The sequence below is a fragment of the Aegilops tauschii genome, chromosome 1 (assembly GCF_002575655.3).
Source record: "Aegilops tauschii subsp. strangulata cultivar AL8/78 chromosome 1, Aet v6.0, whole genome shotgun sequence".
Classification (NCBI taxonomy): Eukaryota; Viridiplantae; Streptophyta; class Magnoliopsida; order Poales; family Poaceae; genus Aegilops; species Aegilops tauschii.
In genome coordinates, this window is record NC_053035.3 from 9,924,811 (window position 1) to 9,945,459 (window position 20,649).

The 20,649-nt window shown below is 47.5% G+C and overlaps 1 protein-coding gene and 1 pseudogene across 1 annotated transcript; both read left to right on the top strand.

Annotated features, from left to right (window-relative positions):
- Positions 1-701: 701 nt before the first annotated feature.
- Positions 702-1,577, top strand: LOC141026643 (uncharacterized). Its single transcript, XM_073503482.1, has one exon. It carries the CDS (start codon positions 702-704, stop codon positions 1,575-1,577), a length of 876 nt encoding a protein of 291 aa, XP_073359583.1.
- A 6,793-nt stretch (positions 1,578-8,370) lies between these two features.
- LOC141026645 (uncharacterized) lies at positions 8,371-19,512 on the top strand (annotated as a pseudogene).
- The last annotated feature ends 1,137 nt before the right edge of the window (positions 19,513-20,649 follow it).

A 20,649-nucleotide genomic window follows, 5' to 3' on the forward strand; every position in this document is an offset into this window, starting at 1 on the left:
AATAGTGGGCGATGCGGCTGGAGGTTGTTCCCCTCCACATTTATATGATGCGACAGTTTTCGCATGTTCCCATGGACACGTGCTGCCCCACGGCCGCGGGCGGTTGCACGTGAAAACAAAACGCCCGGGTGTATATGAATACGTATATGGCCAGGCATACGATCTAACCGGGCCGTACGGGCTTCCCAGGGCTCCTCGACGGCTATACGCAGGGGCAAAAAATACGATCGTGCCCCTCGTTCCGAACCATTTTTGGTTCATCCTGGCTGTCCTTGTGTTTTCCCCCCTCGCGTTCAGCCCGGGGGGAGCACCGGAGCAGAAACATAAAAGGGCAGGGAAGAACAACAAGGAAATAGCAAGTTGTTCGTAGCACAAATGTTTACACCAGCATGTTATTCTTATCCTTCGTTTCTCCTCTTTTGGCGAACTAGCTCGATGTTTACACCTCTTCTCCAATCTATTCACCGTCGAAATCATGTTTTTTGCAGAGCGTCCAAATCATGTTTTGAAGCCCCAACCAAGAGAAGAACTTGACCTTTGGTGGGTGGGTGCAAAACAATGTCGGGAGATCAAACTATGAAGAAGAAGCAAGGGAGTGGTCCTCGCTATGGTCTGTTGGGGTACCCGAAAAAATCAAGAATTTTTTGTGGAGACTTGCTAGATGTTCTATCCCCACAGAGGACGTTCGTCATAGCAGAAACATGGCTGACACTGAGAATTGCCAACTATGTGGTGCACAAGATTCATGGCGGCACTCTCTGATGGAGTGCTCAGCATCAAGGCGTGTGTGGGCTCTAGCTGATGGGGATATTGTTGATCATGTGGAGACCACTAGGGAGCCGAACGCCAAGAGCTGGATATTCGCTATGATTGAGAGTTTATCCCACAAAAAACTTACAGAGCTGTTTGTCACACTTTGGGCAATCTGGACGGCAAGGCGGAAGTCGATTCATGAAGGTAACCTGCAGAGTCCACATGCAACTCATTCTTTCATAGTCAGTTTCATAGCCGAGCTGGAGTCTTTACAGAACACGGAGAGACCCCGGGGTGAGAGGGTGCGAGCGGCCATGGCCGGGAGCACTTCTCACCAGATCTGGAGACCTCCAGGTGAAGGCTTTGTTAAGATCAATGTTGATGGTGGATTCTCGAGGAATGGAGAACGAGGGGCAGCAGCAGCGGTTTGCAGACACAATAATGGTACCTTCTTCGGCTCATCGGCAATGGTCTTTGAAGGTATTAACGACGCGGCTACACTTGAGTCTTTGGCTTGCAGGGAAGCTCTTTCATTAGCCCCTGATCTTATGGAGGACAGAATTGTCGTCGCTTGTGATTCAAAATCGGTGGTAGCAGATATTAGCAAAGGCACTGAAGGAAGATATTCAGCCATTGTCAAAGAAATTGTGATACGGTCAAGGGAGTTCTCCACATGTGATATCAAATTCGAAGGTCAGGCTTTGAACTGGGAAGCGCACAGCTTAGCAAAATTCTCGAGTTCATTAGATGTTGGACGCCATGTGTGGCTAGGTGATCCCCGTGATCCCCTAATTAGTCCTGTAAACCTTAACATTAATCAATAAAGTGTGGTTTACTGCTCAAAAACAAATTATCTATTTTTCTGAAAAATCTACTACTTCGTAATGTACAATTGCTGCCACATCTAGCTGGCTCGCCGGCCGCTCAAAGTTAGTACTTCGCTACTGGCGTTCTCAAGTTCTGGCGTCTCGCTGTTCAAAAAAGTTCTTGTGTCTCGATGCATTCTACAAAAAGATCTAATCTCTTAATATAAGTAGTGTCGTAAAGCCATGCTAATACGTATCACTATACTAGTGATTAATTTAATCCATTGGAACATTTACTATTCTTTTGCATGCACGGCTAATGAAAAGCTAGTGAATCCTTCCACCAAGTGTATGTGTATGCGCTCATAGAACTAATTATTTTGTGCATTCTGTACAAAAGCCACGCCTTCTCATTAGTCATGACACTTCGACTGATACGTGCATGTACTTCGGTTTTTCGGTCAACCGAAGAAACCGAACTGATATATTTCTGTTAATATGGTTTGGTGTATGAATTTTGTATACTTATTTCCGTGGCAATTTCTTCAAAACCAAAATAAAATATAACCGAATAAACCAAACCGTATTAACCATTAAAACTGAACGCCCAGCCCAACCCGCAAGCTGCGCTTCGTACGCACCGCCGACGAACTTTTGGGCGCACGAGGAGAGTGCCAGACCGTCCTCGTCCATCATCGATCTCACGTCCACCGGCGACGGACAGGTGACGGACTCCTCTGAGGATGAGTAGGGCATGGTAGCCGGCGGGGGATTGACTTCTAAATGGGCCGGTCCGTCTCCTATGTTCTACTCTTCCTTGCCAGCGACCACACATTCACTTCACGGGTCTTATCACCACCGCTGACGGAGAGGACATATAGAGGACGCGGGCATCTAAAGAGAACATCAAGGACTTGGATGACAGACGGCGCTATAGGCTAGGTTTCGGTCCCCCTCCCCCCCCCCCCCCTTTTAATGAAAACCACCCGAAATGTAAATGTTTTCCCTGATTTGGATAAAAATCATCTGGTTTAGATGAACTTCATCCGATCTTTTGAAAGACAGTTTCAAATATATGTGAATAGCTTTGGATGATCGGTTCCTGCATCCGTGCCCATGGACTGGTCACCCTATCCGTAGACGGATGCATTGTCCGTTTTGCAGGTCAGCGTTGGAGATGCTCTAAGAGCGTCTACAGCTGGACTTGGCAAATCCGACACCTCAAACACCTGCGGACAAGCCCGGGCGCGTCTGCGAACAGTGACCGGTCACGGCTCAAATAATCCATTCCACAACCGGATACCTCAAATTAGAAACCTCAATCCATACTATTACATGCAACGTAAAGCTAATCTTAAGAGGAGCTCGTCCGGCTCCGCCGTGGCCATATCCGGCGGCCGGCTGGGGTCCCCAGAGTGTTGGCCCGGTCATCGGCGAGGTAGAGTAGGACATGGGACACGAGCCATCTTAAGAGACTCACAGCCTGTTTGTTTCGGGGGAAGTAGTATTAGGGAATGGGAATTAGGCGGGCGTGGGGTTTAAATTCCCTTTGTTTGACTGGAGGACAGGGGAATTGATGATGGACGGGGAAAGGGAGTTGCCGGTCAAACTCCCACTTATCTCTTCCCACGGGGGGCCCTGGTAATTGGAGGAGGGAATGGGAAATGAGAGAGAAAAATGCAATCGCCATGTTCGTTGCTCCCATCCCGCAAGCTGCGGAAACAAGATTCTCACGACTAACTCCCACCCCCAAACCAAACGAGGGATTGGGACTAATAGTCCACTTCCCATGTCTAATCTCTCAGCTAACTCCCACTTAAAAATTCCCATGCCTTTTCCCTCAAGCTGCCAAACACGCTGTCAAGGCGCCGCCATCTCCCATGCCCTACTCTTCCTCGTCGGAGCCCACAACCCTGACGGTGCCAGTGGACGTAAGATCAATGATGGATCCATCTAGGGATGAGCCAGAGATATCCACCATGATGCGGTTGGGGCGCCAGGACTGGTGCACCATACGAGGTGCCGGAAAATGCGACTCCGCCTTGCCAACATCCATCGCCGCGAGGGCTGTCACCGCCTCCCGCACCTGCTGCCTCGCACGGTGGGCATGCCACACCATGTTTGCGTCAGACGATGCCCATGGTGCGTCCTCCGCCTTGGCGCTCCAAGGGAGGGTTTGCATGTCCGCCACCGCATTTGGACGCCAGATGAACCGCACCGCCTCCGGTGAGGCAGCGATGGCACACCTAGCGGCGGATCCATGCGCCATTTGGGTGGACGCAATGGATTCCCGATGCAAGGAGTCCAAGCGCTGCCGTCAGACGACCTTCTACCGGGAGCGGCGGAGCGCAAGCCATCTCCACCTCGGGGCCGCGTAAGAGCTCAGGTTCAACAGATATGGAGGTGCAGGACTCAGATCCGCTGCCCGCCATGCCAGAAAAGGCCGGAGATCGCCGGACGGGAGCTTGAGTGGCGGAGTGGAGTGGCTATGGTTTGGTTTGCCGACGGGATGGGGACGAATATATATGGGGTCGGGTGGGCCAGCGTGGGTGTGACGCCCCAACTTAATCGTGCATTAATCATACACGCAAATGTGCACGATCAAGATCAGAGACTCACGGGAAGATATCACAACACAACTCTAGACACAAATAAAATAATACAAGCTTTATATTACAAGCCAGGGGCCTCGAGGGCTCGAATACACAAGAGTAAGTGAAAGCAACAATATCTGAGTACTAACATAAGTAAACAAGTCTGCCTTAAGAAGGCTAGCAAAACAAAGACAACTGATCGAAAAGGCGCAGGCCTCCTGCCTGGGAGCCTCCTAACTACTCCTGGTCGTCGGCGGTATCCACGTAGTAGTAGGCTCCGTCGAGGCAGTAGTAGTCGTCATCGCGATCAACTGGTTCCTGGGCTCCGTCATCTGATCGCAGCAATCGGGTAGAGGGGAAAAGAGGTAGCAAAGCAACTGTGAGTACTCATCCAAAGTACTCGCAAGACTTACATCAGATCTATGCTAAGCATGCATTGGTATCAAAGAAATGGGGCTATATATTTGGTCTAAGCTATAGAAATGCCAGAATAGAACGGAAGGCCTAGCCTATCGAAGACTAGCATCTTGAAGCATCTTGCAGCATTAGAAGTGTGCAGATTTGCATATATAAAGTAACAAGTATATTGTAGTATCAATGCCTAGAGATCCTTCCTCGACTCACTGCGAGAAAGCAAACTCGGAGCCATCATATCCATTTAGTGTCTCCAGTATCCAGTTCTAGTTGTATAGATCAGGATACAACTCCGAGCGTCCGTTACCGCGGATACGGCTATTCGAATACATATACTTCCCTGCAAGGGTGCACAAACTTACCCAACACGCTCGATTAACTCCGACCAAACACACTTTCCTGGGTCATGCCCGGCCTCGGCTGATCGACACAGTGTAGTCCTACCTAGGCTCAACAGAGAGGCCATCACGCCGGTCAACATCCTAAGCGCATAGGAGTCTTAGGCCCATCGCCATTTTAACTCCTGCATGTTGCGTACGCGGCCTAGAGCAGACCCACCCCCTTATACAAGCACGGGTAGTTACTGTCCAACCGGGCGCGCCTCCCTCAATTGCTAACCTCCGAAGAGCTTTCGGAGAATCGTATGACACCAAGTGACCATACTTATTCCCGCGTGGTGGTTAGTGCGAAAAGGCCAGAGGCCTACTCGGATCACATATCCAAACGCATTAGTGACTTGGGAGGGTGTGGAGACGATCCATGATCCACGATCTGTGGTCCCGTCGCCCCGTCTCCCGGACTTACGGCAAGTGCTAAGAATGCCCAGCTGTGCCGCGTAATTATCTCGCGGGTACCCTCCAGGTTAACCTGACTCCACATCACTCGTGGGTACCCTCACGGTCAACCCGACTTCAAATTTCTCTCGCGGGTACCCCTCGGGGCCGACCCAACTTCAACATGGTTTTGGGCTAATGTCAAAGTAACCGTGTGCCCATAACATCAAAGGGAATTTGGGGAATCACCCTCGATGGATTCCATATGATGTAACCGGCAAGGCGATCTTGGAGGAATCACCCTCGATGGTTCACACTTGAGGTGTTGCACGACAGAGTCGTTATCGCTAGTGGTGACGGATGAATCGCCCTCCGTAGATCACGACTAATTAGCTACACTACAAAGTTATCATCAGGAGTGCGTTACGAGGTATCACCCTCAGCACTCCATTGTAGCTCTGCAGAGTCGTACAAGTAAGGGGGTGTCGGCGATGTGTCGGGCTCTGGACGTCGATCACGTTGATCGAGTCATCAGCGATGATGGGGGGCAACAGGGACAATGTGAGGGGTCACTGATGGATCTCTAACCAACCTATAGTAAGCATATAGGATAACAGGTAAGGTAAAAATAGCAAGTTACAAAAGCAGGTTATACATCAGATTAGGAACAAACGAACAACAATAGCAAAATCTAATGCAAGCATGAGAGAGAAGGAATGATCAAGGGGGTTTTGCTTGCCTGGAAGCTCTGCGGAAAGAGGCTGGACGTCAGGTGTGTAGTCATACCCGAGAGCAGCGTCAGTCTCGGGGTCTACCGAAGAGAAGAGGGGGAAGAAACAATAAATATAAATCAATCAAATGCATCACGATGCATGACATGGAATATGTTGTGCTAATGGTGACCAAACACAGTGCTACACGATACAAATGAAGCGGGAAAACAGGATGTTTTCCCAGCTTTCGGCGGTTATCGGTTAGATAAAACAGAGGGGAAGTTTCCATGTTCATAATGTTAGAAGCATGTGACAGATTAGTGGATAGCATATTCGAATTCGTCACATTTTTCTGAGCAACTTCCGTATATAAATTATTTTCATTCGAGTTACAAATTATTTTATATGAATCTTCAAAGATTTAAACATTTTCTGGAATTTCTGGATTTAAATTAAATTCGAAAATTATTAAACACTATTTGCTAGGGGTACACAGAGGTGTACCCAGTAGAGTGCATTTGATCCTGACGGGGGGCCAGCGGCTGGGTCAGCAGCTGACTGGGCTGGTCTTATCCACTAAAACAGTGGAGGGGGCCCCACCTGTGATAATAGACAGTGGACTTAATCATTGGGCTAATTTAAAAGGAAAATAATTAAAGGGTGTTGGGCCTTGTCAGTGTAACATTAGTTAGCATTTTAGTTAATTAACGAGGCGGGGCCCGGTTGACAGTGGCAGAGGGGGTGATTAGCGCCGACAATGGCCGAAGCGGCGGAGCTGCCGCGGGATTGCATCCCAGGCATCCCCACGACGCGCGGATGGGCGCGCTGGATCGACCGTAGCACGGCACGTCCAATGGTGGCGGTGGCGTGGCCGGAGGTGGCCGGTAGCGACGGCGGCGGCCACCTTGGTGGCACGTTAGAGAGCTCCCAGGCTTGGGTTCATCTTCTTGAAGATGTGCGATGTCGCGGAGAAGTTAGTGGACACGTCTTCAGAGGCTGGGGTGGCCGGTGGCTACCACTAGTAGAAAAAGGGTCAAATGTCAAGCACATTAGTGCCGGTTTGCTTTTGAGCCGGCACTAATGTGTGCATTAGTGTCGGTTCGAACGGCTAGCCAGCCGCTTTCATTAGTACCGGTTCGTGGCCGACCTTTAGCACCGGTTCGTGCCACGGACCGGTACTAAAGTGAGTGGTGGCAGGATGTTGTCAGTCCGGGGCCCCTCCAGCACCTTTAGTACCGGTTCATGGCACGAACCGGTGCTAAAGGTCGTCCTACATAAACCCTTCGTCCACCCGAGCTCGCTCTGTTCTTCCCCTTTCCCCTCTCCTCTCTGTTCTTCCCCTCTTCCTCTCGAGCTCATCACACATTTTGCCCAAAATTTGTCAAGATTTGAAGGCCCCCATCCATTCAAATGATCACAAAGGTTAGCAACTTTGTCCTTTCATCTCTCATTGCTAGATTAGCTCTTGCAATGCTTTGTATAGTGATTAATTTATGAGTTTAGTAATTTGGTAGAAAATATATGTGCTAGTATTTGATTTATATGCAATTTGTGGTCAAAACTAACACTTAGTTTGCATATGTAGGTGTGGTTTACTTAGTGCCTTCTAAATCTCCGTCGTAACCACAGTCGATCGCCCGCACCGTTCCGTCGCCGGCACCACCTTGTGGTGAGCCTCTTGTTCATGAATGTTTTACATTACCAAATTGATGTTTGTGTGATTTGGATATATATAGTTACTCGTATAATTATCTTACCCGTACGTTGTTTGTTATACATAGTGCCATGGTTTTGATATCCGTCCTCGTCGGCCCTCGTCCTTGTTATGTCGGATGTGGTATATTCTCTTTTAAAACTAGTTGTTGCATTTCATGTTTATGACAAATTATGCCCATCAAGTTGACATAGATATTTTTGTCTAGGAGGTTTGTGAACCGGAAATTCCAACCGACCCTATTGTCGAGAGGTTAAATTTAGTTGAAAGAGAAAACGAGTATTTGAAAGAAAAATTGAAAAGAATTGAGGGGGAGAAGATGGAATTGGAGTTGCATGTTGCCGATGTCGTCGATGATCACAAGATCAAGATGGAGAAAATGCGCTTGGAGATTAGAAAGATTAGAAAATATGCCATTGATAGTGAGGCTTGGTATCATTATGCTGTTGGATCAATTGTTACCTTAGTTGCGATCTTGATCGCATTTGTTGTTGCATTTAAATTCTTTAGTTAGAGAGTTATTTGTTTGTTGCATTTAAGTCTTGTATGAACTTTATGTATGAACTTGTATTAATTTGGTCTATTCGGTGTTGTGTAATGAAGATGAGCCGACAATGGATGTACGATGGCCGATGCTCTCCCGAGTTCATTAATGGCGTGCAAACTTTTCTGCTTGCCGCTGGGGCAAACAAGCGGGCAGATGGTTTTATGCCTTGTCCATGTTTAGTCTGTAAGAATGATCACAATTACTCTACGTCAAGAACCATTCACGTCCACCTGTTTAAGTCCGGTTTCATGCCCCACTATAATGTTTGGACCAAGCACGGAGAAAGATGGGTTATGATGGAAGACATTGAAGAAGAAGAGGACGACGACAGCTATCCTGGCGATGGGTTCCCTGAATACGATGATACAACAATGGGGGAAGAAGCTAAGCCGGCAATGCGGGAAGAAGCTGAAGAAGAGGCATCAGATGAGCCCGCTGATGATCTAGGTCGGGCCATTGCCGATGCAAAGAGAAACTGCGCAAGTGATTTGGAGAAGAAGAAGTTGCAGCGCATGTGAGAGGATCACAAGAACTTGTTGTACCCGAATTGCGAAGCTGACAAGAAAAAGTTGGGCACCACACTGGAATTGCTGCAATGGAAGGCAGAGAATGGTGCATCTGACAAGGGATTTGGAAAGTTGATGGTAATGATAAAGAATATGCTTCCAAAGGACAACAAATTGCCTGAGAGTACGTACGAAGCAAAGAAGGCTGTCTGCCCTCTAGGGTTAGAGGTGCAGAAGATACATGCATGCCCTAATGACTGCATCCTCTACCGTGGTGAGTACGAGGATTTGAACGCTTGCCCGGTATGCGGTGCATTGCGCTATAAGATCAGGCGCGATGACCCTGGTGATGTCGAGGGCGAGCGCCCCAGGAAGAAGATTCCTGCCAAGGTGATGTGGTATGCTCCTATAATACCACGGTTGAAACGTTTGTTCCAAAACAAAGAGCATGCCAAGGCGATGCGATGGCACAGAGAAGACCGTAAGAAAGACGAAAAGTTGAGAGTACCCGTTGACGGGTCGCAGTGGAGAAAAATTGAGAGAAAGTACGGGAAGGAGTTTGCAGATGACGCAAGGAACGTATGGTTTGGTCTAAGCGCAGATGGCATTAATCCTTTTGGGGAGCAGAGCAGCAACCATAGCACCTGGCCTGTGACTCTATGTTTGTATAACCTTCCTCCTTGGTTGTGCATGAAGCGGAAGTTCATTATGATGCCAGTGCTCATCCAAGGCCCTAAGCAACCCGGCAACGACATTGATGTGTACCTAAGGCCATTAGTTGAAGAACTCTTACAGCTGTGGAATGGAATAGGTGTACGTGCGTGGGATGAGCACATGGGGGAAGAATTTGACCTAAAGGCCTTGCTGTTCGTGACCATCAATGATTGTCCTGCTCTCAGTAACCTTTCAGGACAGACAAACAAGGGATACCGCGCATGCACGCACTGTTTGGATGATACCGACAGTATATATTTGGACAATTGTAGGAAGAATGTGTACCTGGGACATCGTCGATTTCTTCCGAGCAGGCATCCCGTAAGAAAGAAAGGCAAGCATTTCAAAGGTGAGGTGGATCACCGGACGAAGCCTCGCCACCGTACTGGTGCTGATGTACGTGATATGGTCAAGGATTTGAAGGTAGTCTTTGGAAAGGGTCCTGGCGGACAACCTGTTCCGAATGACGCTGACGGACTCGCACCCATGTGGAAGAAGAAATCTATATTTTGGGACCTGCCCTATTGGAAAGATCTAGAGGTCCGCTCTGCAATCGACGTGATGCACGTGACGAAGAATCTTTGTGTGACCCTGCTTGGCTTCTTGGGCGTGTATGGTAAGACAAAAGATACACGTGAGGCACGGGTGGACCAGCAACGTATGCATGGAAAAGACGGCATACATCAGGGTCATGCCAGCTACGCTCTTACCAAAGAAGAGAAGGAAATCTTTTTTGAATGCCTGCTCAGTATTAAGGTACCGTCTGGCTTCTCGTCGAATATAAAGGGAATAATAAACATGGCAGAGAAAAAGTTCCAGAACCTAAAGTCTCATGACTGCCACGTGATTATGATGCAACTGCTTCCGGTTGCATTGAGGGGGCTTCTACCGGATAACGTTCGATTAGCCATTGTGAAGCTATGTGCATTCCTCAATGCAATCTCTCAGAAGGTAATCGATCCAGAAATCATACCAAGGTTAGAGAATGATTTGGTGCAATGTCTTGTCAGTTTCGAGTTGGTGTTCCCACCATCCTTCTTCAACATCATGACGCACGTCCTAGTTCACCTATGCGAAGAGATTAGTGTTTTGGGTCCTGTATTTCTACACAATATGTTCCCCTTTGAGAGGCTCATGGGAGTCTTAAAGAAATATGTTCATAACCGTGCTAGGCCAGAAGGAAGCATCTCCAAGGGCCATGAAAATGAGGAGGTCATTGAGTTTTGTATTGACTTTATTCCTGACCTTAATCCGATTGGTGTTCCTGAATCGCGGCATAAGGGCAGACTGGATGGAAAAGGCACGCTAGGAGGGAATCAAAAAATATGTAGGACGGACATTCTCTCATTGAAGCACACTACACAGTTATACAGAATTCCGCCTTGGTGGCTCCGTATATGGACGAACACAAGAATTTTCTACGCTCCAAACACCCGGAGCGGTCTGATGACTGGATTACACGTGAACAAACCAGAAGTTTCGCCGGCTGGTTGCAGACACGTACCATGCATGACGCCTCTATTGAAGATGACATGTACTCGCTGTCCCAGTTACCATCTTCGAATATAATGACTTTCAAAGGGTACGAGATAAATGGTAATACATTTTACACGATCGCCCAAGATAAGAAGAGCACCAACCAAAATAGTGGTGTCCGCTTTGATGCAACAACCAAGACGGGGAAGGAAACATATTATTGTTACATAGAGGAGATATGGGAACTTGACTATGGACGTGATTTGAAGGTCCCTTTGTTTCGGTGTAAATGGGTCAATATGACACGATATGGGGTAACAGAAGACCCGCAGTATGGAATGACAACAGTGGATCTCAACAATCTTGCGTATGCAGACGAACCATTCGTCCTAGCTAATGATGTGGCACAGGTTTTCTATGTGAAGGATATGTCTACCAAGCCGAGAAAAAGAAAAGATAAGGAAGCGAATGCATCATACGATGAGCCAAAGCGCCACATAGTTCTTTCTGGGAAGAGAAACATCGTGGGAGTGGATGACAAGACAAACATGTCAGAAGATTATGAAAAGTTTGATGAAATTGCTCCATTTACAGTGAATATTGACCCGAGCATCCAGTTAAATGATGAAGATTTTCCATGGCTACGGCGCAAAGGGACATACGCGAAGAAAAAGTTTCACACCCAAAGATCTGGGATGTGACCAGCTTCACTATCATCAATTTCTTCTGTGTTTCACACCCAGGAGGGAATCTCTATAATAGTTAGGGTAGTTATGTGTTTTGGCATTTGAAATGCGAAGAAATTTTATGTGCAAACAAATTCTTTCATGAATTTACTGATTTTTTCAGCTAAATGACCCTGAAATTGAAAAGCATTTCAAATGAACTCAGAAAAGGTTGAAAGTTGGCATGGTATCATAATTTCAAACACATAGCATGTACAAAAAAGTAGAGAGGGTTACCGCAAAAACTGGATGCACTTCGTGTATAAAATGGACAATCTCTTTCGAAGTATCAGGGTTTCGGACGAAAACTCATCCGTTACAAAGGGATTTCATTTTTTAAATAACCTAAGCATTACCAAATTGAATATAATGATAAAACACACTAATATTAAACATAAGAAAAAAGAATCACTGAAAATCTATATTCAAAGTTATGTTATTCACAAACTAGTGATTCACGCAAATTTCAAATAATTCAAAATGTAAACTATTCAAATTTGTAAACTACCGGCACTAACAGAAAGTTTGTAAATTTTTGTACCTAAAGCAAAAATATTCCAAAAGAAACTCTAAATACAGCAAAAAAACAACTCAAAAATAAATAAAGCAAAAATAAATAAAGCAAAAAAAAAAGAAAATAAAAAAACCCACCTACTGGGCCAGAGCGGCTTGCATATGACTAGAAACCCAACCTGTAGTTGGGCCAGGATGCAGGCCCGCAAGCCCAGTAGGCCCACAGGCAGAGTAGGAGAGGTAGGCCCAGAAGGCCTGCTATTGTGAGGAGCTCAATGCAGTGCCCGCGTCGGGGCTTATAAACTGGTCCTGGCGCTCCTCAACTAGCGAGGTGGTACTAAACTTCTGCGCCCCTCACCTGGCAGCGCACACCCTTTAGTACCGGGTGGTGGCACCAACCGGTACTAAAGGGTGGGCCTTTAGTATCGGTTGGTGCCACCACCCGGTACTAAAGGTGGGCGCTTCCCGCCGCTTGGCCTGGCCAAAGTCGACCTTTAGTACTGGTTGGTGGCTCCAACCGGTACTAAAGGACCATCTTATATAAGAAACATTTACGAAAATTTCGTCAATTTCCTCCCACTTCTCTCTGCTTCACCGCCGCCTCCGCCGTCCGCCGTCCCCGTCGACTCCGCGCCGCCCCCGTCCTCGTCGCGCCGTCCGCGTCACCGGCCCGTCCCCGTCCCCGCACCGGCCCGCGTCGCCGTCGCCTTGACCTCGCCCGCGCTGTGAGCCTCTGTCCCCCCTCTCCTCTCCCTCCAATCGAAGCCGCCGCGCGCGCCACCGGCGCCGTCGCCTTGGCTCGCCGTCGCCATCGCCTGCACACACAACACATACACACACATACACACACACACACACACACCATACACACACACACATACACAATTTTTGTTCTGTTTTTAGTTTTTAGTTTTTCTGTTTTTAGTTTTTAGTTTTTCTGTTATTAGTTATTAGTTTTTAGTTTTTTCAGTTTTTTCTGTATTAATGTTATAGAAATGTTAGTTATATAGAAATGTTAGTTATATATAGAAATGTTAGTTTTTTCTGTATTAATGTTATAGAAATGTTTGTTATATAGAAATGTTAAAGAAAAATTAGTTATACAATTTTAGTTATAGAAATGTTAGAAATGTTAGTTTTAGATATGGTCGATGTTTTTTTAGTTTATTATATTTTTAGTTATAAAATTTAGAATTTGCATATAAGAAATCACAATCCAATCATTTAAAAAATGTTACTTTACTTTTGCGGCATATAGTATTTGTTTTCGACGATGCCCGGCCCGCATCCTCGCCGTCGACCCGTTCGCGACGACGTCCTGCTTCAGAGGACCCATGTCCGGGATTGGGCTCCGCCGGGCTGGCACTGGGAGGTGCTACCTGGAGGGGCGCGACGCTTGGTGAGGAACCCGGCCTCGGGTCCCGTCGTCGACCCTGATCTCCTTTGGTGGCGTTCGCGTGGGCCACATTCGGTGCAGAGGGAGCCCGCCCCGCCGGAGGTGGTGCGTCGTCGTGTCAGGGAGGAGGACGAGCACGTCCATCGCTACATGGCTGCTATGGACGTCAGGTTCTCCAATACCTGGCAGGTTCTTTGGGCAGATGACCGGAGATATAATCCTGTGATGGTTCCTTGTCTTTGGGTGTCCACCGCCCACGCCCCAGGAACCGCGAGTGGCCTAGATTCTTCTATAGTATTCGATCTTTATTAGCTACCTAGCCAGTGATGTATTCGAGATTATATATTATTTGAGACGATGTATTTGAGATTATATATTATTTGAGACGATGTATTCGAGATTATATATTATGCGAGATGATGTATTCGAGATTATATATTATTCGAGACGATGCATATTATGTACTATATGATTCAGTTTTTCCTTATTGATTGCATCCATGCATTGTAGTTTGAATACTAAATTATTTTATATTTCTTCTGTATTAGTTAAATAAAAGCTATGGCGGACAATACCGGCAGAGAGGGAGAAGAGGCCCTGTTCGAGATCATACACAGCCCTAGCAGGCCAGATGATCTGTATGAAGCAAATGACGGCTCCCAATATCTGAACAATACCGGGGAGGGTGATGATAAGATATTTGATCTCGACGACCGAGCTGATGAAGTCATGAACTATGATTATGATTATGATGACGCAGACAATGATTATGATGACGAATACAATGTTGATCTTGAAATAACAAAGACCGGCGAGGTATATTTATATAAGCAGGCATCTAGTGATCATCACATGTTTTTTTATTTGAAGATATATTAACGAATTAATCTTTCTTCTTTCAGCCCTCCGGATCGAGCAAATCTGCTTCTACAGACAGCAGGACAAAGCGCGGCCCGAGCAAAAAGTTGAAGGAGGGTGTAAACTACAACATAGATTCCATCAAAGCTAATGGCGAACCCCTCACGCCTAAGAACATTGCGAGCAAGTTCGTTCGTCAGTGCGGAGTTCTTATGAAGGACCAACTCCCGGTCTCCATTCAAGAATGGAAAGAGCCAAAAACTAAACGCCCAGATGTTACTTGGGTCGACGACAGAGCAAACCAAAAGCTTTGGGAATCTCTGATGGAACATTTCACCCTACCAGATTATTTCACTGATGCAGATGTGCAGAAAGTCAAGGACGCTGCTCTTAAGAAGATGGCAATTGCATTCAACACCCACAAGAAAACTGTATGGGCCAACTACCTCACTGCAGAAAGGAAGACTCCAGAATTCAAGGGAACACTTGAGAAGCAAAGAGAACACTGGCCCGCTTTCATGAAATTCAAGGAATCAGAATTATCTAAGGAACGGTCGAGAAAAAACAAGGCCAATGCCGCAAAAAAGACGCAGTTCCATAGGCTGGGTCCAGGTGGCTACGCGGTGGCAATGCCTAAGTGGGGTAAGTCTGAGCAAGAGATGGAGGATGCAGGGGTCACTCCGGTTACCAGGAGCTGGCCCCCCAGGTGCAGAACTTGGTTCTATGTGCATGGGGGGCGTTGGACCCGAAGACAGGCCTGGTTTCGAAGAAGGCAAGTCTAAACAGAGCAGAACAAAATTTACTTGACGCAATAGAAGATGCTCGAAAGGGGGTGTTCACGCCCAACAGAGAGAACGACGAGCTTACGCGCGCCCTGGGAAATCCTGAACACCCGGGAAGAACACGAGGCAAGGGTGTTATTCCCTGGTATGAGGGCTTTTCGGAATGGAACGACGACTACAGGACCCGTGCAAGAAAGAAGATGGAGGAGGAGAAGAAGAGGAAGCTGGAGGAGGAGCAGAGGAAGCAGGACGCGGAACGCCTTCAAGGCCTAGAAGCAAGGCAGGCGGACTTGGCACTCAAATTCCAGCAGCAGCAGCAGCAGATCGACTCACTTAGCCAGGAAAGGGGGTCTCAGCAGCGGCAGCAGCAAGCGGATGATCATCCAGCATTGGATAGCACCGTCCCATCCATGCCAAGAAGCAGCGTTGGTTCCGCCCCGGGCGACGCACTGCTGGATACATACCCTATGGATGACATCATAGAGAACACTAACTGTGAGCTACACTACAAAATGAAGAACATATCCATGAAGGTGGCGAACGTCGTTGCTTTTACAATTACCCCCGAAGCAACCTTCCATTGCGCCCCGATTCCAGAGGGCTATGCTCGTGTCTTGGTTGATGAGGTGGTGGGCCCATATTCGGGGCTAGAGCTTGACATTCCTGGAGGTGACGACGAGCAAACACTGGGAGAGGCCATACATCGTTTCATCCTATGGAAAAAGGATTGCATCATCTTTCGAAGTCCACCGACACCGCGTCTGCCGACTCCTCCTCGAAGTCCGCCACCGTGTCAGCAGACTCCCGCTCCTCCAAGTCCGCCACCGTGTCAGGCCACACCTCCTGCTTCAAGTCCGGCACAGCGTCAGGCCACACCTCCTGCTTCAAGTCCGACACCGTGTCAGGCCACACCTCCTGCTTCAAGTCCGGCATAGCGTCAGGCCACTCCTCCTGCTCCAACTAAGCCACGTCAGCCGTCTCCGCCGCCTAAGCAATCGCAGAAGAGACACGCCGCAGCTATGGTGTGTAGCGGTATGAGTCGAGGTAGTACAGAAAGTACAGGCGAAGACAAGCGATATAAATATGGTCCAAGCAGCGTCGCTCCTCTTCCTCAGAGGCCTCATGACATGACCGAGGAGCAAAACGATGCAATAGTGCAGGCCGAAGTGGACGCTCATTTTCGACCGAAACCGGCAACGCCACCGAGGGAGAAAGTGCCTGAGCAAAAGATTGACCACTTCATTCGTATGGCTAGACAACCAGCTCCCAAGCCTGTTGAGTCAGACTATGAGCGCCAAATCAAGAAGGCACATCGAGCACGACTACAGAAAGAAGAGAGCTCAAGCTCGAGCCAACAAGCAGCTGTCAAAAAATGCGGGAAAACCGTTCCCCAGCTGGGAGAACAGGCAGCGCAATCGACCCCCCCGCTTGTTGTGCCAACAACACATGAGAGTACGCGCGCCCAATATTATTGTGGGCAAACCGTTTACGTTCCCGAGCTGGGCGATGTGGTAATAACCGAGGAGCATATAATGCAGGCTGAAATGCTCAAGATCACTGTTGGACAACTCCTCGAGATCGAGCCCATGCCTCCGCTTAGAGAGGAGGAAATAAAACGGAAATATGTCCGGGGCCAACCTTTGGTCGAGCCCGAGGAGGTCAAGAACCTCCCAACGAGAATGTATGAATTGCATGATTGGTACATGAAAATTACCAAGATTTCCAATCGAGAGTCCCTCATGGTGCAAGTCGAGGAAGATCATTACTTCCATAAGAAAGCTCTGGCCATTGAGTATTCAGAACTATTTTAGTTATTCAATCAAGATGCACTCGACAAATCTATCGTCAGTTGCTATTGTCTGTAAGTGATTTCTTTCTGTAATTTAAGTCTCAAGCTAGCTCTAGTGCTCATTGATTGATCATTAATTACCTGTAATTATATATCCTCACTATATATTCTTTTCTGTGGTATTATGCAGGATGAAGATGTATGAAATGAAAAAAGCTGGACGCTATGGCATTGGGTTCATTGACCCAAATACCGTTAATGAATACACATGGAAATTGGAATGGTGTAGACAAGATGTAGAGAAATGCATGCTAGAGTTCTTGAAGCGCCTCAATAGCAATGAAGATATACTACTTCCTTACAACTTCGAGTGGGTCACACTGTCTTGTACTACAAATTCTGTTTTTGCTTACTAGCTAGATGTTAATAAGTGTATAGGGTTTAGGGTTATAGTTGATTAGTGTTATGCACATGCCCGCTTAATTTATACATGCAAACGTAAGCGCAGGCAGCTTTCATTGGATCTTGTTAGACATTAAAGTTGACGAAGGAAAAGTTGAAGTACTGGACTCACTACTTAAAAAAAATAGTGACTACAGCATCGTGAAGGGGATAGTCGACAGGTTATTTCAATCATTATTAACTATATCTCGGCCTATTTAGTTCGTCATTTCCTGATATGAACTATTTTTAGTAACCCCTTTATTAATTTTCTTTGCCGGCGGGCAGGGCTTGGGCAAAGTACATCAAGGTGACTCCAGGAAAATGGCGACAAAAGCTATGTTGGTATCGACCCAAGGTAAATAATTAAGTAGTACTAGCTAGCTAGCTACCATCTCTTTAATTCTTGTTTCAATACTATTAATTAATTAACATGCTTGATTAATTATTATTTGATTAAATTCTTTTGTCGTAAAGGCCCTGAAGCAGGTGCTGGGGACTGAAGTGTGTGCATACTACGTTTGCGAGAACATTCGAATGATGGCGTCCGGAAGGAGCAGATCTGATAGACAGGACTGGGTACGTTTGCCAGAACACTATTCACAAATCTTACATGATTGTCGATATCTAGTCACACAACTAATACACATGCATATTAATCTCCTTCTTAACAGTTCAAAGAGGTGCGGGACAAGCTCCTATCAGAGGAGCGCATACGAGCACTTCAAGAGGAAATAGCGGGATTTTTGCTCGACCAGGTCATAGATCCCAAAGGAGAATACTATTACCCGCTACCGCCCCCATGAACCACTTGTCATCGTGCTCCGAAGGCACTAAGGCAACATGTAGGAGAAATTGTATATATATATATATACATGTGTATGTGTGAATAATTAATGGTGGTTGTGAGACATTCGATTATATATATATATATATGATCAGTTCTACGAGAAAATCTATTTATACTAGGAGGAGGACTCCCCCCTCCTTGGCGCGCCCCAAGGGCCGGCCGGCTTCCTCCCTTGCTCCTTTATATACGGGGGCAGGGGGCACCCTAGAACACACAAGTTGATTGTTCCAAGCCGTGTGCGGTGCCCCCCTCCACCATATTCCACCTCGGTCATATCATAGCGGTGCTTAGGCGAAGCCCTGCGTTGGTAACTTCATCATCACCATCATCACGCCATCGTGCTGACGAAGCTCTCCCTCGAAGCTCTACTGGATCCTGAGTTCGTGTGACGTCGCCGAGCTGAACGTGTGCAGTCCGCGGAGGTGTCGTACCTTCGATGCTAGGATCGGTCGATCGTGAAGACGTACAACTACATCAACCGCGTTGTCATAACGCTTCCGCTTACGGTCTACGAGGGTATGTAGACTACACTCTCCCCTCCGTTGCTATGCATCACCATGATCTTGCGTGTGTGTAGGAATTTTTTTGAAATTACTACGTTTCCCAACAATATTTACATGATTGAATTGAATCAACACCTGCCGAAGCAAGCACGAATAAATAGAAGGAGTATCAGAAGCGATTCGGTTTTAAGTGCAAAGAAGAAGAGATTAACGTGGAAGGGGTGGTGGGCGGTGAGACGAAAATAAACCGGACGAAAATTAACCAGACGAAAAAAAATCGTGGAGACTATTCTATCAACTGAGACATTAGGAGTAGAGATATGCGTGTTGAGGAAGAATAAGAAAAGCACAAAGATGTCATCTCCTATCGCTAGCTGATGTACCATGGTAAAGAACATACATCATACTTTGGGCGAGCGAGCGTTACCTCCATGCAGCACAATATATCGTCAATGAAATGAGATTTGAACAAAGGAAGAAAGCTACTTGCTGAGTTTAAGGGGTTTCGACCCGGCATTGACTGAAACTGTTTCCAAGAAATTGGACCTACACCGAGATTGAACGATATATAGAGTATTCCCTTGAGTAAATGCTGAATGCTGGCTCTAAATTTTTCTAAACGAAGCCGACATGTCAAAGCCTTGAGATAAACAGATCTAATAAAAAAACTCCATACTTTAACAACTGTATGATCTAGCCGGGTGCGCAAATAGGTTTTAAAGAAACTCACAGAAACAATTTTGAAGAGCGTAAGTAGATATTCAGTCAAATTAAAAGGCGAAGCCAGACCAGGGAATAGTTGATCCGAAAGACCTGTCGTCTCAATGCACAAACATTCATATGCGTGTTCAGGAAGAATAAGAAAAGCACAAAGATGTCATCTCCTATAGCTAACTAATGTACCATGGTAAAGAACATACATAATACTTTGGGCGAGCGAGCGTTACCTCCTGTGACGAGGAAAGCAGCAGGGCAAGACCAAGTGTCCCAGCTCGAGTCAGCCAAACCGTCGAATGGTTGGGAGGCGGTCCTGACGGCCCTCGACTCGGGCGGGGCAGCTGAAGCACGTCCGGCCACCACGGCCGGATGAGGATTGGGCAGGTGGCGATCTAATCCTGCGTACCGGACGCCGCACTTGGTCCTCCCGCAATCGCCGTCGGCGGCCGTGTCGACGCAGGCGCAAACGCAACGGTACTCGGGCTTGCTAGTCTCACGGTCGATGACGCGCCGCATCGCCACCACCAGCACACAGAGGAGGGTAGGGCATGGCCGGCACAGCCTCCTTGCGCCGTTCCTCGCTGACCGCCCTACCCTGGGTTTCCGCGATGGTGGCGACTGCGGCGGCGGTGTCCTCGGTGTTTGCGCCCTATAAGATGACCTCGACGTTTGCAAAGGGATCCACGATGACAAGGGGTTTGGCGGCGTCAAATGTTTGTCGTCGACGTAGCGACGAGATCGGCGGCGGCGAACGGAGGTAGCGCAGGGATCGAGGGCGCTTGATGCGAGTGCGAGGGCGGCGGCGAAGGGATCTGTTGTGACCTGGATGGGGATCGAGGGCACTCTGATCGCCTCGCTCGCTCGTGCGTGCGAGTCGTCGATTTTCGTTCGATTCTCTGGCATGCGGGGGACTACCTAGAGGCATCGCTCCCTCCTAACGTGGTTTTGGTTGGGTTTTCTTCGAGGGGATCGTTACCTGCGAGGGAGGTAGGAGGTGGGAGGAGGGACGAAAAAAAACCATGGAACGAAGACTACCAACTGTTTCATTAGGAGTAGAGATAAGGA

Excerpts from the sequence above, each read along its gene's own strand:
- LOC141026643 (XM_073503482.1), top strand. The coding sequence starts at position 702 with ATGGCTGACACTGAGAATTGCCAACTATGTGGTGCACAAGATTCATGG.